Raw genomic sequence first — 25,702 nt, forward strand, 5'->3', positions numbered from 1 at the left:
CTCTAGTTGCAGTGAGCAGGGGCTACTCTTCATTGCTGCGCGCGGGCTTCTCATTGCAGTGGCTTCTCTTGTTGCAGAGCACGGGCTCTAGGCGCACGGGCTTCAGTAGTTGTGGCACATGGGCTCAGTAGCTGTGGCTCGCGGGCTCTAGAGTGCAGGCTCAGTAGTTGTGGCGCACGGGCTTAGTTGCTCCGCGGCATGTGGGATCTTCCCGGACCAGGGCTCAAACCCGTGTCCCCTGCATTGGCAGGTGGATTCTTAACCACTGCGCCACCAAGGAAGTCCCCCTTCTCCCCCCCCTTTTTTTTTTTTAGCCTAGAGGAAGTCTTTGTTGCCTCTGTTAAATTTGGGGGTTAATGTGATTAGGTCATGCAAATCCAAATTTCCTTTTTATAAAATTTTCCTTAGTCTGACTCATTCTTGGAGGTCCTCGCCTGTGGTTGGCTCCAGCTGTAATTAAAGCCATTCACAGGGCTTGTTTATGTGTTATGCAGGACAATTGTTGGATTCGGTTGAAAAAGTAGATAAGTATATTGGAGAATATTTATCACTGGAATGAGTGATTTAGTCCAAACTATCACGATGAAAGATTTGGACAGAACTTGGGCTCTGAGCCAAAACATAGCCAATACATGGCTGCCATATCCCAGCTGGCGCGAGGCCGGTTCAGGGCCGTGTGAAGTACCTACCTGCTGTGCCTTGGTCTCCTCAGCAGTGAAATGAGTGCTACCAGACCTGCCTTAGAGTCATCGGGAGGATCAGATGAGCTATTACACGTAAACCTTGAGACTGGGGCTTGCAGCGTGCGGTGAGCGTGTGGCCATTGTTAACTCACACCTCCCCTACCGTTCCCATTAGTCCAGTTTGACAGGTAAGGAAGCTGAGGCCTCCGACCAGCCAAGGTGCAGTTAGAATCCAGATCTGGCTCGTTCCTAAATCCAAACTTTCTCTACTATTCTGATTGAATTCTTATAACTATTGTTCATCTAGCTTAGAGATCCTAATAAAAAGTGTCCTAGAAAAAGTAAGTTAGGGGCTTCCCTGGTGGCGCAGTGATTAAGAATCTGCCTGCCAATGCAGGGGACACGGGTTTGATCCCTGGTCTGGGAAGATCCCACATGCCGCGGAGGAACTAAGCCTGTGTGCTACAACTACTGAGCCTGTGCTCTAAAGCCTGCGAGCCACAACTACTGAGCCAGGATGCCACAACTACTGAAGCCTATGTGCCTAGAGCCCGAGCTCCACCACAAGAGAAGCCACCCCAATGAGAAGCCCGTGCACTGCAATGAAGAGGAGCCCCCGCTCACCACAACTAGAGAAAGCCTGCACGCAGCAACAAAGACTCAGTGCAGCCATAAATAAATAAATAAGTGTTTTTTTAAAAAACAAAAACAAAAAAGGATAAATTAGCTGATAGCTATTGGGGATGATTTTATTGGCCTGTCCATAGATGGATTTCCTAATGCATGATGGAGAAACATGAAGGTAGGATGAGAATCTTCTTCTATAATCATAATTAAGGTATAATATTCGACATTCAACTTTTCCCTCCTCTGTAGCGGACAGGAACCCACTGGAGTCTTTGCTGGGGACTGTGGAACACCAATTTGGTGCTCAAGGGGTAAGTCGAAGTGTGAGCTTCCAGCACGGTTTAACAGGAGATGACTTTTCTCTGCTTGTGGTGGCATTTACTGAATCCTGAGCAGACCACTTGATTTGAACAGGCTAAAAAGTACTCCCCATCTGGAATCTGAGATATTCTTTTGGAAGAGAATAAGATGAGTGAGTCTTTGAAAATAAAGATTTTAGAGGCAGGTAGTGATTATAGAAATCAGGTGCTTTCTCTCCTGTTTTAAACTAGGCCCTCTCTGTAAAATGGAACTGAAAAAAGGATTCAGGACTTTATATTTTAATAGAGCACCTGAACGAACACTTCCTTTCTCAGTCCTCACAATAACCATATGAAATTGCTGCCGTGGAGGTCACTGCGGGTCAGAAAAATGAAATTACCTTTCCAGCGTCCCAGGCTAAAGAAGGACAGAGCTGGAACCTGAACTCCAAATCTTCCAGATCCCATGTGCTTTCAGATATGTCTGTCTGTCTCTCTTTTTCCTTTCTATAATCAGGAGATAAAAGGAGAGTGGAGAAATGATTTGAAATGGAGAAATCCATTAGACTTGGTCATGTAGTTTGGTAATCTGTTTGTCAATTTTTTTGTTCTGTGCAGTTAACTTAATAAAAAAAAGTTAATGACTAGAACTTCCTGCTCTGTAGCTGGTTAACATGTCCACCTCAAAGGCTAGGTGCCCTAGGCCTCCACTTGTCAGCATCATTTGGCATTTCTGACTCCCCTGAGTTCTGGCTCGGCAGGACCTCACCACAGAGTGTGCCACCGCCAACAACCCCACAGCCATCACGCCTGATGAGTACTTCAACGAAGAGTTTGATCTGAAGGACAGAGACATCGGAAGGCCGAAAGAGCTGACGATTAGAACACAAAAGTAAGAGAGACTCAGCAGCCGTTGTCAACGGATTCTTGATTGTTTCAGAAGTCGTGCTGTTTTCTAGTGTCATGTTCGGTCCTTCCTCTGTTCCCTTCCTTTAAAAATAATTTCACATTACTGGAACTTCCCTGGCGGTCCTGTGGTTAAGACCCTTCCACTGCAGGGGGCACAGGTTTGATCCCTGGTCTGGGAAATAAGGTCCTACATCCTGCAAAAAAAAAAACAAAAAAAAGCCCAAAATAACAAAAATTACTTTATCTGATGAAAGGTAACAGTCGATTGCCCATCTTATTATTCGACCTTCTCCAAATAGAATATAGATTGGATATAAGAATTCCTTATTTATTTTTTTTAACTGTCAACAAGCTTCAGCTGATCAAATGAAATGGTTTCCACCAGCTACCAATTCTTCCTGCTTGCTATCGATTAAGGCTGTAGCGCAGGTCATTTCCCCTGCTTGCCCAATGACAGGGTGATGCGAGTCCTTTGTGGCTCTAATCCCTTCCCAGCTCAGACGTAGGGGAGGTAAGATGACTGGGAAGGCTGGGGCGTGGGGCATAAGGAAGCTGACGTTGTCTAGCCCACTGCGTAGAAGTAATGCAGTCTCCCTGTCTGAGGGAGATGGCCTCAGTCTTTTCTCATCCAATCCGGCAGGTTTAAAGCAATGCTGTGGATGTGTGAGGAGTTTCCTCTGTCTCTCGTGGAGCAGGTCATCCCCATCATTGACCTGATGGCCCGAACTAGCGCACATTTTGCCCGACTGAGAGACTTCATCAAACTGGAATTCCCACCTGGATTTCCTGTCAAAATAGGTACCGTTCAATAAACCACAGGAGCGCCCATAGGTTCTGCCCGTTTTTGCGGGAGACAGAGTGTGCTTCAGGGAATTGGAGCATCTGAGGCAAAAGAAGCAGACAGTAGACTTAACGGAGGAGGGCAGAGTTATCCTCTAGTTTAATTTGGTTTAAAGAAGTGTCATGATTCTTAGTTCATTTTGCATATTAACATTAGGAGATCCCTCCCCAGCCATCAGTTCTATTTACAGATGGTGCTGACATGAAAAAGGCATAAAAACGTGACACATTCATTGTTTTAATATGAAACCTTACTTAAGTGAAACTTCAAATTAAACTTATTATTTGAGGAAGACAATTGACACTAAGATCCTTTGATACGTTAATATGTTTCTGGGCTTGAATTAGTCTGCATGATACCACATATAATACATATTACTTGTGAGGAATTTACATTTTGGATAGTTGTATCCTGGCTCCTGTATCCACTTGAATCCTGGCTCGATAACTTACTGTGATCTAGGAGAAGTCGCTTAACCTCTCTGAATCTCAGTTTTCCCATCTGTATATTGGGAAGGGTTGTTATGATGATTAAATGAAATCATACTTATAAAAAGTACTTGGCATGGTACCAGCATAGTAAGCGCTCAGTAAATGCTGGCTGTTATTCTTCTCAGTAAAGTTTATTTATAAAAGCTTTTATTTTATTAGAAATTCCCTTGTTTCATGTCTTAAATGCACGGATTACATTTGGAAATGTTAATGGCTGTAGCACTGCTGAAGAAACTGTATCTCAAAATGTGGAAGGGACCCCATCTGATTCAGGTAAAAAAAAAAAAGTTGGATTATGTGATTAAAAAAAAACTCATACATTTAGTCATTATAGTAATTATTCAGTTTGAAATTAGAGTATCTTATGAGTAGATCTCTGTCTTGAATGAAAGAAAATTTTAGATTTAGTTTCAATTAAGTGAAAAAAAGTTTGCAGAATATGTATGACCCCACTCGAATTAAAAAGACAGCCTGTTCTTAAAAAACAACTTTATTGAGGTGTAACGTGTATGTAATAAAATACTCCCATTTTAAATGTAACGGTTCAATGCCTTTTGGCAAATGTATACACCCACGTAACCCCTACCACAGCAAGATACAGAACATTTCCATCACCCCCCAAAATTTCCTCAGGCTCCTCTGCCATCAGTCCAATTCAGATTTTGGATGCTATTGTAAATGGACTTATTTCTTAATTTTATTTTCCAGTTACTCATTGCTAGTATATCGAAATGTAATTGAATTTTTTTTTTTAATTTTTATTGTGGTAAAATAGTGTTCTGTGTCTTAGGCCAGTTGAGGGATATACAGGCCTTTGTTTTATTATTATCATTTTTATTTTAAGTTACAGATATCTTACATCTTCTTTCATATATTTACTATATTTCATAATGAAAAAGGAAAAAAAACCACATTGGTGTGATTGTGTGATATATACACATCACATTCCTCAAAGGACCCACAAGTAAACACTGGTTACCTCTGGAATTTGGAAATAGGAGACAGGGTGTAGGGAGAGAGATCTTCACTTTTCATTTTACAGTCTTCTGTATATTTTTTGTGTGACTATGCATTTTATTACTAAAAAAAAGTGAAGGCAAAAAGAAAAAAACAGTATTCCAGTACTTTTCTCTGTCAAGATTATTCTTCCTTGAAATCTCTCTTACATAGTAGCCAACCTTGATTTTAATCATTTTAATTTTTCATTTTTTTAATTAAAAAAAAGTTTTATAAAAAGTTGAAGTGGAAATTTATTTTACTAACTCAGGCACTGTACTGTCACCTTTTGTGTTTCAGCTTCCACTCTCACAAACTTTGAGGTTGATCAATCTGTGTTTGAAATTCCTGAATCTTACCACGTTCAAGACAACGGCAGAAATGTGTATTTGCAGGATGAAGATTACGAGATAATGCAGTTTGCCATCCAGCAGAGCTTACTGGAGTCCAGAAGAAGCCAGGTGCATTTATCAGAATAAATGGTGGGCTTGGAAGCTTGGCCTCAGTTTGGCCTCAGTCTTTGGCTAACCTGACAGACTTACTCTAAATGACAAGTTTGGCATATTCATGGTATTTACATGGGTTATTTTATATTTTATGTACCTGGTCTTTTATAAAAGCTTATGAGACCATCTGCATAGCCCCAGTCAGCATCATTCACAGGATAGAGCCTGACAGACTTGTCTTTTCCTTACACTCACTGATGTAGCTAATAATCTTCTATCTTTCGGAGCGTGCTATATAACTTCTCAGTGGTGAAACAGTAAATTCTTGCTAGTTTACGCCATCATATTTTCCCTAGAATGTTATCTGTGTGTCAGTAGTCTCATACAAAGGTATGTGGATTTTAATCCCAACTTCCTCCCCAATGAAGACCAGTCATTGCGTTGTGGTTGCTCAATAAGAGTGTTATGAAAAGGATGGTTGATTCATTGTTAAAATTGTTTTTCACTCAGATGTTTCATTCTGTGGTAAGGGGCATAATCCCAGACGCTTGAGCACTAAGGAGAGAACAGACCAGCCTGAGAACAGTTGCCTCTTGTCTTCCTATGTGGTTCTTCCTCAAGGCCTCACCTTCCTGGGACCGTCCAGGGCTTGAGGATAGTAACTCCTCCGTCCCCTCCCTCTGTGGCTTCCTGCTCTACTAGAGTGGGATCTGCTTCTCCCTCCACTGCCCTTTGGTGTGGTCCTGGGCTCCTGTTGTCCATTTGTTTGTTCATTGGTTTCTTCTGTCCTTCCATCGTTCATTCGGCAGATGTTTGCACAGTGCCTGCTTTGTGCCAGACTCTGTGCCAGATGCTGGGAGTTCTTTGATGAAGCAGCCCCAGCGCCTGCCGTCATGGGGCCGCTAAGCTTTGAGAATGGTACCCACACTCCAGTGTCCCCCCAGCTGCGGTTTTTGGCATCCTGGTTTTTTCTGCAGTCTCAGCTTGGGTAACATGAGCCCCGCCTCCCATGGACCCGTTCTTAGAGCCGTTCTGTTTTCTGAGGCTGCTGGGCCAAGGGCCAGACCCCAGGGCTGGCATGTTCCCCTTGAGAGAGGCTTCCCTGTCCTAGCCATCACTGTCAATCCAGTATGCGTTTCCTTTTCCTGTTATAAGTGAGCTTATTTTTTCCCCCAATAGCTACTTAAACCTTGTCAGCCATAAGTTTTGAGAAGAGGAGTAGCCAAAGACGACAAATAATGAGTTATGTATTCCAGTCTTGCTCTAGAAGAATTAGCTGCTTTGTTCATTGAAACTTGGCCTGAGGTTGAGTTGTTTTTAATAGATTGACAGCTACCACCTTCTCATACTTGATATCAAATCAAGCAAGGTAGTGGACCATATACTATCTGACATTTGGGTGTCATTTTAGAGATAACCCCAGTCTCTATTAATTTTTCACACAGCTTTGTGGATAATGGACTTGTAAATATTCTTAATCTTGTTCTTGCTGCTTTCCTTTTGTTATCAGTACAACAGTTTATTCCTTCTAAGGGGTATTCGTGTCTGTCACATGTCTTTCCTAGGAGCTTTCAGGACCAGCTTCTAGTGGAGGGACTGGCCAGGCACATACCTGTGACGCCCAGGATGAGAGGTGACTGATGTGACTCTTGATGATTGACCCGAGGTTGGCACAGGCGCTTAGGACACTCGGCAGTGGGCCTGGCAAGAGAGACTTGATACCATGTCAGCTCTCTTGCTTCCTCTTGGGGCAATTCCTCATAAAAGGAGCTCTGAACTCTCGGGGGCTGAGCTTCCAGGAACTGGTGATAGAATTGCTGACCAGTTCACTAACCATTGCCGTGGGCAGAAAGGCACCCAGTAAATGTTTTCTGATCGGTCTGATCTTCTGCGAAGAACGTATGATCACAGAGGGTCTAGCTGCCGTCAGTGGGAAGTTTATACAGTGTTAAGGATGGTGCCACTTTGGGGAAGGGCTACAGAGATGATTAGATTATTATTATTTTTTTTTTTGGCTGCACCATGTGGCTTGTGGGATCTTACTTCCCAGACCAAGGATCGAACTTGTGCCCTCAGCAATGAAAGCTTGGAGTCCTAACCACTGGACCGCCAGGGAATTCCCAGATTATCCGTTTTAAAAGGGGTTAAGCTGGAAAGATTCATTTTACAAAGCATTTTCCTGTAGTCTGGGCACATATGAAAACCTGTTGAAGTTGGGTTTTGCTTTAAAATTGATCCAGGTTCAATTCCTAGCCCCATCACTTAGTGGCTGGGTGATCTCGGGCAGGTATGTACCTGCATCCAGCACCTGCACCCCCAGAGTTACATGGGATCGATGGCATCATGTACAAGAGGGGACAGGAAGCGCCGGGCTCGGCGCACACTGGGTCCGCAGTTAAGAAATATGGCTGCTGCTGCTGCTGCTGCTGCCACGATGACGATGTTAAAACAGTTTCTCTGCCCCATGTCGTTCTCACGCAGGGCTGTCCAGGAGAGCCTCCCCTCCGACTCTGAAGGCCTGTGCCCCGGCGCCTCCCGTGAGACCAGCCGTTTTGACAGCGACCTGCAGCTGGCCATGGAGCTCTCCGCCAAAGAGCTGGAGGAGCACGAGCTGCGGCTGCGGGAGGAGGAGGCGGAGCTGCAGCAGGTCTTACAGCTGTCGCTCACCGAGAAGTAGTCCTTCCTGCCTCCCACTCAGAGGCTCTGTCCGCACGCGGGCCCAGGGACTGCGCCTCACACGATGCAGCATCGGACCCTGCTTTCCACAGAGGTGCGGGGCCAGGGCCCCCCGGGGCCACCCGCGACGCTCCCTGGTGAACGGACTGGCGGCCAGCGGCCCCATCTCCAGGCTTGAGGGGAGGAGTGCGTCCTCACTTTCCATAGCTGTACTGGCTTGCAGGTCACGTTTTTACTACCAGCTTTAGATAAAAACCCAATCCCCAATCCCACCCCGCAGGTTTGTACATTAATTTTTATCAAGGAGTGATAACAAAACAAGTTCTTGCGGAGTCAGGGTGCTTTTATATACGAGAGCAGCAGCCTTTGCAGAGTGTGGTGTATGAGAACTTGGGAGACACTTCTGTACAGTTCACCAAAGAAATGGATCATTTGTGCCCTTCTGCTTTTCTATTTTACCTTTCTACAGGGTTTCTAGGGCTCTGTCACTGTTCTACTCCGTCCCCACCTTATTCCACTCCTTCCATACCCAGCTAGAGAGGAGATAAGTACAGGATCTATTTTACTTTAGGGTTAACTATTTGCATCAAATTAAGATATACAGATGCCAACAGATGTTGCCTTAGCCTTAAAAATTACTAATGGTTTCAAACCACCTCACTCCACTTTGAGGGATCTGATTTGAATTTGTAAAGGCAGTTCCTTTGAGAGCAGGATCCTCCAGGCTAAATCCAAGGCAGCTAATCCTGGCCCTGGAGGAGCCGCTAGTAGAGCCCGAGGCTTGTTACTGAAGTGGGCAGGCTGACCAAAGGATCACCAAACCAGGGGTGTGTTCCAGGCCGCCTCTGGTGAAGGGTCTCCATGCAGAGGCCTAGGAAGACCTCACTACGTGCCCTGGGCGCACCTGAGAGGAAGGGGTGGGCTTGAAACTAGAAAGGGAGCTACAAACGGAACTCAGTGGCTCTGTGTTCAAAAGGGAAAATGATGATTCTACGTTACTTTTTAGAGTTCAAATCAACATCTTTCTGGATGAATATATTTTTTAACAGAATCTTTTTATTATTTTTAAAAGATATAAAAACGACTACTCCCATCAGTAGCAATACAAGGTTATACATTTTAACCAGATTTTCTCAGGCCTTTTTTGGATACCCTTAGTAGTTAACTATTTTGTCTAACCCTTCTGTAAATAACCACCGCACAACATAGAGAACCTGGGGAATACGGCCGAGGGCACCCTCACTCCAGCCCGGCCCATGGATTCATTCCTACAGGCTGCACTGAAATCACCTAGTAACAATATCCTCCTCCTCTGTTTTGCGTCCATTTCCTGTCTGTTGCGCTGCTTTGGGGACGGGAAGGGAAACAGGAACTACCGTTCCATTTAACGGCTGTATATACAGTTAGCGTTGCCAATGAAACGTTCCCAAAGAATTGTGCTTTTGATTCCATATGACCATCTGCCTTTCTTTTCATGGTCTGACCAAAATTCCTTCTCTGCACACGAGGCCAGTATATGCAGCATCATGTTTGTTTCAGATACACAGTTAGCATTTTGTTTACTTGGCGTTTACCTTGAGCCAAGATACGTCTTGGGAATGGCTGCAGTTAGGCCCCATCGTTTACTCACTAAGGTGAACAGAGGTAATCTCTGTTTGCATTCCATTGTTCTGCTTCCCCATGTCTTTGACTTTCTCCCCAGGAGGTCAGTTAACAAGGGACTGAACTTTGTGTCACTGTCACAGCAGTTTTCGATATGTGTTCACTCTTAAAATACAAATAAAGACTGCTTCCTTAGAGGGTGCTCGTACAATATTCTAGACAGCCTTTGAGTCTTTTTTTCTCTTCACATTTTTCTAGTCCCTTCCTGTTATGTATGTTACTGGAACATTAGAATTCCTCCCAGTCCTCGCTCGTGCGTGACAAAGGTGGCACAGTCCTCTCAGCGTCCTGCCCAAGTCACACGGTCCACACGGCCCGCACGCTAGTCCTTTCAAATGGAAACTCCAAAGCCAGCATTGGGCCGCTCTGAGTACCTCTGCAGCCCTGGAGAGGGACTGTCTCTTGTGGAGTGCTGGAAGCCAAGCCAACATTAGATCTCTCTAATCTCAGTAAATCTGCTGTCTCCTTTCTTGGAAGTTCAGGTGATGATTCAGCCTCCTGGACTTGCCGTACACCTGAATATGTTGGTAATAAAACAAAAAAGGCAGTGACCAGTAAAAAATGTTTGGGTTCCGGAAATGAGGCCTTGGTATTTCCAGAAGTTGTGAAGGATCTGCTTTGCTTTTTGGGGTGGGGTGGGGTGGGCGGGAAATAAGCAATATTTTGAGCATTGTGAAAACTGTTACTCTTCTTAGGTCAAAACAAGCCATACTTATGGCTTATTTCATTAAACTAATAGTTTCTAACTTTATCTTCAGGGTTTATTAAAGCTTGGGTGGACCATTACCAGCAGTAAACTTTCATGGAGCAACTTCCACACATAAGACAGTGCTGGGAATTAAGTACAGTCCTCCCTCACTGTCTGCAGGGGCGTGTTTCTGGGATGCCCCATGGATACCAAAACCCTGTGGATGTTCAAGTCCCTTATAAAGTGTCATGGTATTTGCATATAACTTACTGTATCCTCCTGAACATTTCAAATCATCTCTAGATCACATACGTGATACAATGTAAATTATATAAATAGATATAAATACAATGTAAATGCTAATGTAAATAGTTGCTGGTGTGAGGCAAATTCAAGTTTTGCTTTTCAGAACCTTCTGGAATGTTTTTTTCCCCAAATATTTTTAATCTGTGGTTGGGTGAATCCACGGATGTGGTGGGCTGACTGGGTAACAAAGTTCCTAAGATACACAAACAAGCTCATCACACCACGCTGGATGAGAGGTGTCAGGGCAAAGTCTGCTCTAAATAATGACAGGAAAGAGACCATAACCACCAGCTTGGTCCCAGTTTCCTCCTGAACGCAGATGACATCAAAGATGATGAGTTGGACTACAGCAACTTCAAATGGCTGCAGTGCCGTGAATGATGGATTTCAAAGTCCAAGCTAGGCCCATGTCTAGAAATGAGTGTGGCTATAAGATTGAGATCCTGTGGGAAAAACTGTAATCCACTAATAAGACTCCAAGCCCCTACTCTCAAGCAGCACCTGCAGACTTCTTAATCTCAACTTTAAAGAAAGTTAAGATAGTGTTTGCTAAAATAACTTGTTTTTATGATTGGTGTAAATTAGTCGAATGTGTTAGGGGACTTGTTACAGTTCAGTTTAGGAAAACTAGGGTTCAGCCACTGCCCCTCTGCACTCCTGAAGATGAAGATCAGGAGAATAATTCCACTTGAAAATAGCAATTGGTCAACCTCTGGTGCATAAAAGTTTTCAGTTTATTGCTCTCTCGCTCCTGGAATTGATGTTGTCATCTTTACTCATTTCTCTGAAATAAGCTTTTTTCTACAAAGGTTATTCTTTGTCCTACTTTTGACTGAAATCTCATACTTAACAGACAGTAACACTGGGATGATGATGCAGGCTGGGTTTTGGATCTGTATGTGGAATAACTATTGTTTCAGAAAACTGAACATGATCCAGTTACCTGGCTGGTGATTACTGGGCAAACGGCAGGTCACAAGGTTTATGGGCCTGACAAGTTTTTACCGTTTCTTTTTAAAATTCTAAAAATGGCAGTAAGTTTTTAGGCAGATGATATCAAAACATGGCATCCCAGATGAGGCGGGGATGTGGGCTCCTGGGACTTAACTCTGTCCATGCCAGAGTCTCAGAATCCCAGTCACTCCTCCCTCCGGTTAATAACCACGGGCTTCCAAGGCACAGGCCAACTGTGGTGACCCCACCTCCATCTGTGTTACTTTTCACATCATTTGATCCTCACTATAATAAAGATAGAGTGTGTATATCACTGTTTCACAGATGAGAAAACTGAAGCTCTAGAGAAGTTAAGCCTGTTTATAACTGGAGCTGGGACAAGAATCCAGGTCTTCTGGCCCCTGGCCCAGCCTGAGAGATTACTTACAGTCAGTTTTCTGAAATAATCAATAGCTTGCCTTGGGGCAGTAGTGTTATTTCACATATTAATTTAAAATTCCACTTCACAGTGCCTCAAGAGATTAAATCAGATTCAAGTGTGTGCACACGCGCACACACACCCCTACCTGCATTTTAAATGCTTGGAAAATAATTACTAGGAATAAAACAGCACATAAGATTTTACTTTAGTTTTAATGGACATTTTGCTCAAAAGCACGTTTCAGTGACTCAGTGTTAGGGTTACAAACAAAATCCTTAAGTCAGTTACTGTATCCCACATCAGTTATTTCACATTAAGTGCTGGTTGTTAAAAACAAAATCAGTGCTGTGCTTGAATGGAGCACAAACAAGCATTTTAATTTAACAACAAAGTTAAACCCAGCACCCTTAAAATAAAATAAATACTGTATGTACGAAAGTATTTCCATGGGGGAAAATTCCAGTTCACCAACAGTGCAAGTGAATAGCAGCATTTTCAAAGTTGAAATTAAACTGTGTAAACACACACCCACCCGCCACAGTGAACACATACTTCTGTAGCCCCTCCCCACCCAGGGCGGAAAAGAGGTCCTGCTGAGTCTCTTTTAGATTCCGAATCAGAAAAGCTGCCCTGACTTCTAGGCCAAGGGCTGGGAAGACTTTAAGTGCAGGACAAGGAGATCAACGTGTTTGAATGGGACCAATTCTTTTTCAGATAGGCCAAGTGCTAACACTTCCAGCCCCCCCCAGTGCCTCCCAGCCCAAGGGTGCCCGTGGTCACAGGCCTAGCTGGTGTGACCCCAACTTCAGTGGGGGCGTCTGAGTGCAGAGCTCCGTGCAGAGTGAGGAGTGGCGGCCTGTGTTCCCCACAGCTGACACTGCTTTGCAAACGGGGCATCTAGGCCAACTCGGGATAATTAAAAACATTTGGGATTCTTAACCCATTGTGACCAAATGGTTCTTAAGCAGGGAATGTCTACATGTTAAGTCTTACTCTTCTTAATATTTTCAAGCATTAATGATTATTCCTTTCCAGTGTGGATTTTACATCACTCACAAAGTCATGTTTTCTTTCTCGTGAACACTCCAACTTTACACTGAACCTTGGAGCTTCAGGTCTTACTTTCAACAGGTACAGCCAGATATAAAAAGAAACACTGAGAAGCAGGCTCAAGTGGCCAAATACTTGCATTACAGTGTTAGGATAAGGTAATGGCTAGATGTTTTTTCTAAATCATTCAGCATTTACCAACTGTCCAGACCGATGATCGTTTCCAAGCAGTTAAGTTCTGATTCCACCTTCTCCACTGACCCATGTGCAACACGACTTATTCTGCTCCCAAAGGCTCGTGGGAGGGCTGGCTTGGCCATCACCGGCGCCGAATCGGCTTGTAGACGCAAAATGCCATAAGGATCACGGTCACCAGCAGGATGCTGAAAATAGTTCCCATCAACACTGCAAAAGGAAAACAGGTTACCTCCTAACGGCAGCTTCAGGTTCTGTAAGTTGTCCACTTACAACGATTTGCCAAATGCCACTTGGTGCCAGGCACTGTGCCAGGTGTGGGGGAAGCAGCCATGACAGACCCTCTCTGGGGGTGTCGCCATGCACGTGAGGAGAGAACGTAAATGACAGCATTTCACACAGCTTTTAAGTGCCGTGAGGAAGACAGTAATGTGAGAGTGCTGGGAGTGGTGATGGAGGAAGCAAGTGAGGAGGGGACAGACAAACTGGGGCCTTAATGGGAGGAAGGAGCCGGCCATGTGGCGATCTGCATGCCCAAGGATCAGCTAATGAAAGCACCTGAGGCCAGAACAAGCCAGAAAGTCAATGAACAGGAAGGAGGCGAGTGTGGCTGTGAGGAAGGAGTGAAGGAAGAAAGGCGGGGAATGAAGCCAGAGAGGAAGGCTGGAGCCAGTTCATGCAGAGCCTTGTAGACCATGAAGGAAACATGGATTTTATTCTAAGTTTAAAGACAGGGTTGTAGGCAAAGAATGACATGATCTGATTTAGTCGGGAAATAAGATCCCTCTGGGACTTCCCTGGTGGTCCAGTGGTTAAGAATCCGCCTTCCAATGCAGGGGACGCGAGTTCGATCCCCGGTCAGGGAACTAAGATCTCATGTGCCACAAGGCAACTAAGCCAGTGCACTCTAGGGCCTGCATGCCACAACTACTGAGCCTATGTGCTGCAACTACTGAAGCACACGTGCCTAGAGCCTGTGCTCCTCAACAAGAGAAGCCACCACGATAAGAAGCCCACACACCGAAATGAAGAGTAGCCCCTGCCCGCCACAACTAGAGAAAACCTGCACGCAGCAACGAAGACCCGATGGAGCAAAAAATAAATTTTAAAAAAAGGTCTCTGTTAAACAAAATCTATGACTTACATGAGTTAGATGTCATATCTCAAAATAGCCCTTTTTACCTAAATACCTGCCCTAATTTTTTTTTTAAACAAACTTATTTATTTTAATTAGTTGCTCCATGGCATGTGGGATCTTCCCAGACCAGGGATTGAACCCGTGTCCCCTGCACTGGCATGTGGATTCTCACCCACTGTGCCACCAGGGAAGTCCCTGCCCTAATTTTTTTTTTCAGTACGAGGGCCTCTCACTGTTGTGGCCTCTCCTGTTGCGGAGCACAGGCCCCGGACGCACAGGCTCAGTGACCATGGCCCATGGGCCCAGCCACTCCGCGGCATGTGGGATCTTCCTGGACCAGGGCACGAACCCGTGTCCCCTGCATCGGCAGGCGGACTCTCAACCACTGTGCCACGAGGGAAGCCCCTGCCCTAATTTTTAAAGTTCAGAATTCCATGAGTTTCTAAGGCTCTGACTACAATTGGACCTAAAGCTGTCTTATTCCATTTAAACCAATTTTTTTGCGTTTTGGAAAGGCTCTAAAAAAACAAAACAAAAACAAAAACCTCCAAAGCAGGAATGCAGGGGACTAGAATTGGAGAATGGAAGTCTTCTTAAAAAATACAAAAAATGAGCTTAAAACCAAGAGTTGTTAGGTACACGATATCCACTGGAATAGCTATACTTTTGGGCCTTGATCTCCCACTCTTCATCATTATCTTTTCTCCCTCCCTTTAGTTGCCTGAATGGCAGGCCCTCGCAGAACCGTTAAGACTACTTAGGTCCTTCCTTATGGTCACTTCCCCTTTTCGAGCCTCATTCTCTACCCTATAACATGGGGCAAATGAAACCCATCTCACAAGGCCTAAATATCAATGTCATTAAAATAATGAATTTCAAGTGAAATGTTTTTGTAGCGTTTTGGAACTACTCTAATACTGCATTTTTTTTAAAGATTGAGTTAACACTGTCACATGGAATCTATTGTTTTAAGTATAATAATTAAAGTGGCCAGCATATTCTAAAAGAATCCGAAAATCTTAGCCTTGGAAGGGTCCCAAAAGACACTTGATCCAGCTTTTCACTGGATGTGAACATTTTTTCTACAATATTCCTGGCAGTTCCAACTCTTATTTGGAATACTTCTGTGACATTTGTTTGTCAACCAACCAAAATATTGGAAAATTAGAAAAGCATATCCACATCATTACTGTTTTATCTGTCAACTGTATCTTATTCAAATAAATCTCATTTTAGAGCTCAAAAATTTTTTCATATTTTTTATGAAAAGCGCTCAACCCAGTGCCGGACAGATAATAAGCACATGATAAATGAAAGCCATTATTACCACCAAGACAGGCAGTGCAGCACAGTGGTCAAGAACGCAGGGTTTGGGGTTAGACTGTCTGGGTTCCTGTCTACACTTACAGGCTACGTGACCTTACAGAAGTTACAGTCTCTCTGTGTCTGTTTCCTCTTCTTTAAAAATGGAGATAAAAATACCCACTGCACAGAATGGTCTAGGGCAGTGTTTCTCAAACAAAGCTGTGGTAAAGGACTAGTTTTTGTAACTTTTAGTCTGTCCCAGGCCACTACCTAGCCCTACTGTGTATGACTAATCAGCAGCTCCCTCTACCTAGAAAGCATTCCGGGTTAGGGACCTAGAAGTGGTTTCAAGTTGCTTGGATGTTGCAACAATGTCAAACCGTTAAATTTCTAAACAATCTCAAATGCTGTAAGACATCTCTTTGCAGATAACAAATAGTTTGCAGACTTCACTGCTCTGCCACCACACTTTGAATAGTACTGTTCTCAACCAGCGGGATTTTGCCCCAGTGGCAAAATCCATTTGGCAAATGTCGAGAGACATTTTGATTATCTGGACCGGGAGTGGGGTGTGCTACTGGCATCTAGTGGGTAAAGGCTGGGGACGCTGCTAAACATCTTACAGTGCTCAGAACAGTGTGTGCTCACAATAGTATGTTCCCCACCCCCTAACAAAGAATCATCTGGTCCAATATGTCAGTAGTACCTAGGTTGAGAAATCCTGTTCTGAAGGATTAAGTAGGATAATGTATGGAAACCACTTAGCAGAGTGCTACGGACACAGTTAAGTGGTCAATACATGACAATGAGTTCATGGAGAGTCAAGGTAATCCAGAAACAATACTATGTAGCAGCTTTGCAGATATACAGACATACCAATGACGTTCAGCGCAAAGAAAGGATTTGGGCAGAACAAGATTCAGAGTTATTGTGAAGTTTGCCAAGCTTTAAGCTCCAGGGCCCCTTCCAAAGCCATGTACGCCCATATGTACGTATGTATGTGTGTATATATATGTGCATGCTGATAACATCCTCCCAAAAGGTATGTTTCAAGCCCCACAAAACTTAGGTTCTCCTACTGGCCTCCACCACTTCCTAGCTGTGTAACCTTGGACAAAGAACTTCACCTCTGAGTTTCACTTCCCTTACCTGTAAACAGGGCTGAAAACCGTACCTTTCTGATTAACTTACTGTGAGGCTGAAATAAACTCACGTACGCAAAGTGCTTAGTACAACACGGTATATAGGAAATGCTCAACAAATGCCAGTTATCATCATGACTATGACTATTAGTTCCATTAGAAAAGAAGAAGGGATGGGGTACATATCATGCGCCGTATTGCCTAGCTTGGGCCCACACAGCCACAGAGGAGGGGACCCAGATTGTGACCCGGGTCATTCATGCAACCAGCATGTATCAAGCCCACCGAGGACCAGGCCTTCCGCTGAACCGCAGCTCAGGCCTCTGTCCCAGGCCTTCGGAGAGAGAGGGTCGCACCTGCACCGCCTGCCCCCACACGGCCCCCGCCGTCCACCCGCGCGTGCGAAGCTCCGGCTGCCTGGAACTGCAAAAGCGCAGACCCGACCCCGCCGCCCGCCCGCCCACGGCCGCTCACCCAGGTTCTGCCCACGCAGCACCGCATACGGCCGGCTCCGCTCCGGCGGCTCCACGGGGCTCGGGGCCTCCGCCTGTCCCAGCAGGAGGCTGCACAGTCCGAGGCAAAGCCACCGCCAACCTGGATGCAACATCTTGCCTACCGAGCAGTGGAGAGCTACCCACTTCCGCCGGAAGCCCCGCCCCGGTTACCTCTCGCGCACCGCCTTCCGTCGCACCGGGCGCGCGTCGTTGCCAGGGTAACTGTACGTCCCGGCCAGAGTTCGGCCCTCACCAAGCTTCCTCCCGGATCCACGTTCCTCCAGGACCAACGTTTCCGCCCGGGCCAATTTTCAGGGGGATCACCGTTCCGTCGCGGCAACGTCCCCTCGATCCCAGTTCCGCCCCGACCAAAGTTTCCCTCTTTCATAGAGTTCTAGGCGGGCCTCTTTCCAGAGAGGTTTCTTACGTCCATTTTGGACCTATCGAAGGTATTTTACAAATCCGTGTATTTTCTTACTAAATCTCCACCACAGGCCTGAGAAATAGACACTGTATTCCTATCTTACAAATGCCACCTTCTCAGGGAGTGTTTACCTGGACATCTTTTGCTGAAATTGCAGCCCTTCCACTCCCTCGATATATACACTCCCTACTCTTTTGCCTCTTTCATCCCCTCTTAACTTCTCCCCATTTACCCTATACATTTAACCTACATTTTGTTATTTTGTGATGTTGACTGGAGAAAAAAGAAATCACAAGGTGAGAGTTGTGAGTTAAGTTTTATTTGTGGCAAAATGAGGACCTGCTCTGAAGAGGTGGGGGGGCAGTTTGCTATATATATGATTTTAGTGAAGGGGGATAGGTGCAATCAAGCACACGTTTTGGCAGAAGGTTGCTGCCAGTCACGAGGAACAGATGTCTCTGTCAATGATTTTAGTGCTTTCCTAGATTTAAGATGCAAGAAATTGGGCTCATAAAGCCTTCTCCTGAAAAAGATCTAACTACCTGAAGGCCTGTTCTGCCAGTTTTTCCCAGAGCACAGAGTGCCACATTCCTGATCTCTTCCCTGAACTCCTTTCAGGGTGTGTTGAAGGTCAGTGACTGCAGTGGCTAGTGACGTCATCCTCGTAGAGGCAGATGGCGAGAGACAATTTTTAGTTGGCACTGGGTACCTGCTATCATCCTAGAATGTAAGGTCCATGAGGGCAGAGATTTGTTCTTGTGCACTGTTGTTTCATAGCCTGGAAGAGTAGCATATTATGTTCCATGAATGTTGGCTGAATAAATGAGGAAACAGCTTAGTTAAGTGTTTGGCCCAATGCTGCACAGAATAATACCTGGGTCAAGGTATTGTTGACCTAGGTATTGTTCTGCGTATTTTACCATTCGCTGAGACGATGAAACCAACACACAAGAAAGGAGCTCTGAGATGATTGCAGAGATGGAAATGAAGTCTGATGACACTGAGCATCTAGCCCCAGACACCTGGGCTAGACTTTGCAGTCACTTGACCCAGTAAGTTTCTTTCTTCTTTCTTCCTTCTTCCCTTCCTTCCTTCCTTCCCTCCTTCCTTTCTTTTTTTGCTTTAGTTTCTTTGTTGAGTCAGGTGGCTGTGATTTTCACCCCAAAGGATCCTGACCTGGTAGACCTGCAGAAACCTGAGTTGAACAAGAAGTATCCCAACTATTTTAGCAAAGAGAGTGACTGTCTCAATTGTTGACCTGTCCTTTCAGCTAAAGTAGGACCCAGCCATCTTTGCTCTCACCCCCTCCCTCTCATGTCCTTAATTCATTTCAGTGCATGTTGACATGAAACAGGAATTCCACATATGACCTTCATGTCCTTTTAGACCATTTTTCTTACTTGGGCACTTGAGATTGCATTTTCAAAATGTTAAAACCCCAGGAGAAGTAGAGTGTCAAATAAGGACAAGAGACTGGCTTCCAAGAAACTTATATGTTTAAAATACAGCTGCAAAATGTATATTTTCACCTACATTTAGAGCAGGGAAGCAGCTGTCCTCTCCTGTACCATTTTTCCTTTTTATTGTTAATCAAGGTTGCCTTTTTCATTTTCCTCAAACAGAATCATGTTTATCCTCCTGTGTCCTGAGACAAGGTGAAATTTAGCTTCATCAACATTCTAATTTTAAAACCATCGACTTGGCAACTTTTGCCCTCCGTCATTTTGAGTACATCTACTTCAAGCACTTTGAAAGTTGCATCTATTTTTGTTTGTTTGATGACACTGAGTCACAATTCTATTCCAGAGAACTATGTCCCTGGCCAGGGGGATTTCTGTGTAAAGGAACATAAATGACCTTCCAAAGTTAGTGTTAAGACTCAGGAACTAACTCCTAAAACTAGTAAACCATTTGGAATCTGGGACTAAACACTTTTTTAAAAAATAAATTTATTTTAATTTTTTTTTTTGGCTGCGTTGGGTCTTCGTTGCTGTGCGTGAGCTTTCTCTAGTTGCAGAGAGCAGGGGCTGCTCTTTGTTGTGCTGCCGGGCTTCTCGTTGTGGTGGCTTCTCTTGTTGCAGAGCATGGGCTCTAGGCACGCGGGCTTCAGTAGTTGAGGGCTTCAGGAGTTGCGGGCTTCAGTAGTTGCGGGGCGCGGGCTTAGTTGCTATGCGGCATGTAGGATCTTCCCAGACCAGGCCTTGAACCCGTGTCCCCTGCATTGGCAGGTGGATTCTTAACCACTGTGCCACCAGGGAAGCCCATGTCACTAAACACTTTCAATCAACAGGAAACATTCTCCTCTCCCCCTAGCTCCAGGCAACCATTATTCTATGTTCTGTGTCTATGGATTTGCCCAATCTGGACATTTCATATAAATGGAATCATATGATATGTTATATATGTTTTTTGACTGGCTTCTCTCCCTCAGACACATGAAGGAGACACGCTTATGTCCACCTGGAGGCCTGTACAGAATCATTCATCCTGCATCATTCTGAGTAACCACCATGAGAAACGACACAGGGTATGTAAGACGTAGAGGAAGTAAACTTATTGTGCTTATACGTACAATGTTATATACTGAGACAGCAATTCAGAATAAATTCTTGCTTCTCATAACAACATCGATGAATTCCAGTACTATTCAGACATAATATTCAGCCAGATACAAAGGTGTTCATACTTGTGTTTCCATTTATTTGATGTTGAAAGCAGAGAAATATAAAGTATAGTGGTCATAGTCAGAACATTGGGTTCCTTTGGGGGGTTGCTGACTGGGAAATAGCAAAAACAATGCTGTCTAGGTGTTTCAGAAATTCTTTATATTGATTTGGATGTTGGCAGTACACACATTTATGTTTCTAAGAAGTCATCAAGTTGTATACTTAATATCTGTGCACTATATAATATGTAAAGCAGCCATCAAATAAAAAAAATACCGAGAATATTTTTCTCACAAAGCAAACTTCTGGCCCTGGTGTCTTCCTTTGAATTCTTCCGAATATTTAAGATAGGAATAATGCCAGTCTTGAACACAATCTTCCAGAGAAGAGATTTAGAGGAACCACACCCATACTGTTTTTATCAGATCAGGAGAATTTTGATACCATCTTAGCAATAGACATTGCAGGAAAGGGGAATTACAGGCCAAACTCTTCTGAATGGTGATGCCAAAATCCAATACCAATTATTAGCAGCCTAGATTCAGAGATTTTTAGAAAGGAAAGAAAACTGGGATTTCATGGCAGGATTTCCATAAGGATCACTGGGTGTTTGGATGCTTCCTGGGAGAGTGGAGAGAAGAGACAATCACGCCATCAGGTTAGTGGAATGAACATTTGGTGACCGAGGTTAGGAGGGCCTGGGTCATCCTCAGAGAAAGTCCTGGGGTAGGATCTCTAGGATGGGGCTATGGAGGGGTCCCTTTAGGAGGAGATGGGAGCCTGTCCTCTGCTACTGCAGGATCTAGGGACGATGAGAAGCTTGTAGGGCCTGGATTCTGGTGAGGAAGGATGAGCAGAAAAGGTGTGCACTCAGAGCCAGTGCAGCCGGGGCCCCTCCCCAGCCAGGCTGCTCAGAGAGTTGCTCACATCAATAGTCAGTGAAACACTGAGGGTCACAGACTCAATTCATTAAATTACCAATGCACCAGCCTAGATGCCCACTTTCCCAGTTAAGTCACATGAACTGCTCATCCAGGATTGGTCCGTTGAAAGGAAGTTAATTCTTGGCAGAGCTGTCATGTGACAGTTGGTTTGGAATGTCCTGAGTTCCGAGCCAGCTTGGGGGCCAAACAGACCACTGGTCATTCAGGGTAGTCCACACTGGTCATCAGGAAGGCTCAATGTGAGACAGCTGACAGTGGGAAGATGCTGGGGGAGGATGGACACATGGTTGTAATACTTCCCCTTGTCCTTCTGAGGGGCTCTGTTTGGAGGAATCTGCCATGTTTGGGGTCAGGAGTTGAAACTTAGAGGCAGGAGGCTGGATCAGGGTTTAAGCCCTTCTTGTAGCTCAGGATCTCTTCCAGGGCATCAACTCTCTCCCACAGAAACCCTGGAGCAGGGTATTTTGGAAAAAGGGAGAGGAGCCCTTGATTTGTATATAGGGCGAAATCTAGAAGTCTTAGGGGTTCAGGGATCTCTGTTCTCAAGGAACCAACTACATTCCTGTCCCAATTCCATTGTACATCATGTGACTGGACGAGGCACTTAAAATCTCTAAATTTCAGTACTGTGAACTACAGAATGTGGGTTTTACAGCTCCTGCACTGCCCATTCCACAGGGCTGACCTGGGGATCACAGGAGATGATAACAGATATTCTCCATGAGCTGTAAAGTGCCCTTCCCACGTAAAGGATGAAAAGTAAACATCCACCCTTCCCTGTCCTATAGCCATCCAAGTCCTCTCTCTGGAGGCAGCCCTACCTAGATTCTAACTTATTCTTCCAGACATTTAATGATCAAACACTTAAAGAGGATTTCTGAAGTACTCTTTCTTAATCTTTCCTTGTATTTAATCATTTCACGCCTCATACTATGATGCTATAGGTTCTATTTAAGGACAGTGCAGAGAACTCAGACACAGAAGGGTACATAATCTTCCTAGGTTCATGCAGCTTCTAGTGGGATTTGAACACAGATGATCAGGCACCAGCACCCATGCTCTCAGTCTATACTGTGCTGCCTTCCTATATTGCCCCATCTAAATAAAGGTATTTGCCCATGCAGTCTGTCTCTTGGGTGTTTTAAGTGCACGCCAAACTGCAAGATCTTCCTAAAGCCCAACTTTGATTCAGGAGGCTCTGCTAGGCAGCTGGTGAATAATGGGATCAAAATTTGAACTGTGAATAAGTTATCACTAATTTTCCTGTGCTCTTCTGCTAGCAAGGTGTCAGCTGCTCTCTTTGTTGTGAATGCATTTCCCAGAATCTGGCCTGATGGATACAAAAAGAAAATTTGATCCTCATTCAAGAAGATATGCACCTCACCCCCAGAAGTGGGTCAGAAAAATGGGCATCCTGCCATACCCCAAAGTGCACCCTACAAATGAGTCAATTGAAGGTACTTTGGAAATTAAGTCATTAAGTAGATTGAAGAATAATGATTGAAGTTTATTCAGTGTACTATATGTAAGAGAAAAGTATAGAAATGCTAAGCCATATTCTTTTCTTTTTTCCCATGTGTGAAAATTTAGATATACTAAGTCAGTAATTTGTGCTATGACCAGAGAAGTAAAGATGCATTTACAACTCAGGTTTGGTTTACATTTAATAGTAAACAAGGTCTTAGCTAATGTTTGGGTATTAGCTGATTGCTGAACATTAGCAGAAGTAGGTCTTTCCAAGGAACAGTGCAGCCAGATTTTTTTTTCAGATTTTTTTAATTAATAGATTTTAGTATTTAGGACAGTTTTAGATTAACATAGAAAATGAGCAGATGATAGAGAAAATTCTCATATACTCCCATCCCCCACCCCAGTTTCTCCTATTATCAACATCTTACATTAGTGTGGTATATCTGTTACTATTAATGAACCAGTATTGATATATTATTATTAACTAAAGTCCATAGTTTACATTAAGGTTTACTCTTTGTGTTATATGTTTCTATAGTTTTTGACAAATGCATAATGTCTTTATTCACCACTACAGTGTCATACAGAATAGTCTCACTGCCCCTGTGTTTCAGCTATTAATCCCTCTTCCCTTTCCAATACTGTCTCTATATTTTTGCCTTTTCCAGAATAGTCGGAATCACAGAGCATGTAGATTTTTCAGACTGACTTCTTTCACTTTGTAATATACAATTAAGTTTCTTCCATGTTTTTCCACGGCTTGATAGCTCTTCTTCTCTCTTTAAAATTATTGGATAATAACTCATTGCATGGTTGTATCAAAATTATTTAAAATAAAAAACCTATCCGCCCATTGAAGGTATCTTGATTTAGCAGTCATGAATAAAGCTGCCATAAAATGTCCCGTGCAGGTTTTTGTGTGCACATAATTTTTCAGCTTAACTGGATTAATACCTAAGAGCGTGATTTCTGGAATATATAGTAAAAGCATGGTTTGCTTTGTAAGAATTTGGTAGAATTCACCAGTGAAATCATCAGGGCCTGGTGTTTTCTTATTTTGGGGAGATAACTCATTATTGATTTAATTTCTTTGGTAGAAATAGGTCTATTCAGATTATCTATTTCTCCTTGTGTGGGTTTTGGTAGTTTATGTCTTTCAAGGAATTAGTTCAGTTCATTTAAGCTGCCAAATTTGTGGGCATAGAGTTGTTCAAAATATTCCTTTGTTAACCTTTAAATGTCCGTAGGCTCAGTAATGATCACTCCCTCTTTCATTTCTCATATTAGTAATTTGTGTCTTCTTTTTTCTTTTTTTAAAAATTTTATGGACAGCCCAGCTAGAGGTTCATGAATTTTATTGTTCTTTGCAAAGAGCCAGCTTTGGTTTCATTGATATTCTCTTTTGATTTTTTGTTTTCAATTTCAGTGATTTTTGCAATAATTTTTATTATTTCTTTGCTCACTTTATATGTCTTTGTTTAGCTTTCTAAGATGGAAGCTTAATGATTAATTTTATATCTTATTTTCCATTATGTTGCATTTAATTCTATAAATTTCCCTCTTAGGGCAGTGTTTCCATACATTTTGACAAACTGTATTTGCATTTAATTTGGTTCAAAATATTTTACAATTTTCTCTTGAGACTTTTTGTTTTTTTGGGGGGGGGTGTGTGTCAGGTCTTCGTTTCTGTGCGAGGGCTTTCTCTAGTTGCGGCGAGCAAGGGCCACTCTTCATCGCGGTGCGCGGGCCTCTCACTGTCGCGGCCTCTCCTGTTGCGGAGCGCAGGCTCCAGACAAGCAGGCTCAGTAGTTTGTGGCTCACGGGCCCAGTTGCTCCGCGGCATGTGGGATCCTCCCAGACCAGGGCTCGAACCCGTGTCCCTTGCATTGGCAGGCAGTTTCTCAACCACTGCACCACCAGGGAAGCCCCTTGAGACTTTTTATGACCCATGTTTTATTTAGAAGTGTATTGTTCAATCTACAAGTATTTCGGGATTTTCCTACTATATTTTTTGCTGTGATATCTAGTTTAATTGCATAATCAATTTCCTGACTTTGCCCATGTCTCCGTTCAGCTTTTTTAATATCTCAAGATAGTTTGTAGTAAATCTGCCATATTGTATTCCTTGAGGATGTTTTTTGTCGGGTTTTTTTTTAGACAAATACTTTCTTGTTGGGATTCCCTAGTGGCGCAGTGGTTGAGAGTCCGCCTGCCGATGCAGGGGACACAGGTTCGTGCCCCGGTCCGGGAAGATCCCACATGCCACGGAGAGGCTAGGCCCGTGAGCCATGGCCACTGAGCCTGCGCGTCCGGAGCCTGTGCTCCGCAACGGGAGTGGCCGCAACAGTGAGAGGCCCGCGTACCGCAAAAACAAGAAAAAAACTTTCTTGTTTCTTCTTATGCCTTGTACTTTCTTTGTTGAATACTGGATATTTGAATCTTATAATGTGGTATCTATGGAAATCTGATTCTTTCTCTTCCTCAGTGTTGGCTGTTTTGTGTGTGTGTGTGTGTTTTAATTGTTATAGGGTGTTTCTGTGCTGGAATCACTCTGTGGTATAAGCTTAAGGTTTTCTCAGGTCTTTTCTGAGGCTGTGTCTTTCTCTGGGGATGTGCAGTCACTTTCTAAATTCTCCCATACATACGATTACTTTTGAATATCCTAATCTTTAAATATCTGGCTCCCACAAAAAGGGAAAGGAAAAAATGAAAGAGAGGAAAAAAAAAAAGATGCTTTCTCTTAAATACCCTGGAAGCCACTCAACTGGTGGGGTTTGAAACAATAGTGGCCTGCCTTTATGTCTGCACCTCCATTACAGAAAGCAGTAATCCACAATCAGAACACAGATCCTCAGCATTTAGAGCGCAAGGTTCT

General features: G+C 43.9%; 2 protein-coding genes across 2 annotated transcripts in view; one reads left to right on the forward strand and one right to left on the reverse strand.

Annotated features, from left to right (window-relative positions):
* The window catches only part of ANKRD13A (ankyrin repeat domain 13A), a 40,167-nt gene extending 29,939 nt beyond the window's left edge, over positions 1 to 10,228 (forward strand). The window contains exons 9-15 of the mRNA XM_030860575.3: positions 1,560 to 1,621; positions 2,371 to 2,501; positions 3,159 to 3,316; positions 4,010 to 4,123; positions 5,147 to 5,307; positions 6,858 to 6,925; positions 7,774 to 10,228. Coding sequence (XP_030716435.1) covers positions 1,560 to 1,621; positions 2,371 to 2,501; positions 3,159 to 3,316; positions 4,010 to 4,123; positions 5,147 to 5,307; positions 6,858 to 6,925; positions 7,774 to 7,969 — 890 coding nt within the window. The 3' untranslated portion in view covers positions 7,970 to 10,228. The remainder of the gene's footprint in view (positions 1 to 1,559; positions 1,622 to 2,370; positions 2,502 to 3,158; positions 3,317 to 4,009; positions 4,124 to 5,146; positions 5,308 to 6,857; positions 6,926 to 7,773) is intronic.
* A 1,964-nt stretch (positions 10,229 to 12,192) lies between these two features.
* On the reverse strand, positions 12,193 to 17,487 carry C13H12orf76 (chromosome 13 C12orf76 homolog). The gene is made up of 2 exons (XM_060310808.1): positions 17,304 to 17,487; positions 12,193 to 13,454 (listed from the first exon to the last, which is right to left on the reverse strand). The coding sequence occupies exons 1-2, from the start codon at positions 17,434 to 17,436 to the stop codon at positions 13,369 to 13,371; spliced, it is 219 nt and encodes a 72-aa protein (XP_060166791.1). The 5' UTR covers positions 17,437 to 17,487; the 3' UTR covers positions 12,193 to 13,368.
* Between the last annotated feature and the right edge of the window lie 8,215 nt (positions 17,488 to 25,702).

Source organism: Globicephala melas, chromosome 13 (genome assembly GCF_963455315.2).
Source record: "Globicephala melas chromosome 13, mGloMel1.2, whole genome shotgun sequence".
Classification (NCBI taxonomy): Eukaryota; Metazoa; Chordata; class Mammalia; order Artiodactyla; family Delphinidae; genus Globicephala; species Globicephala melas.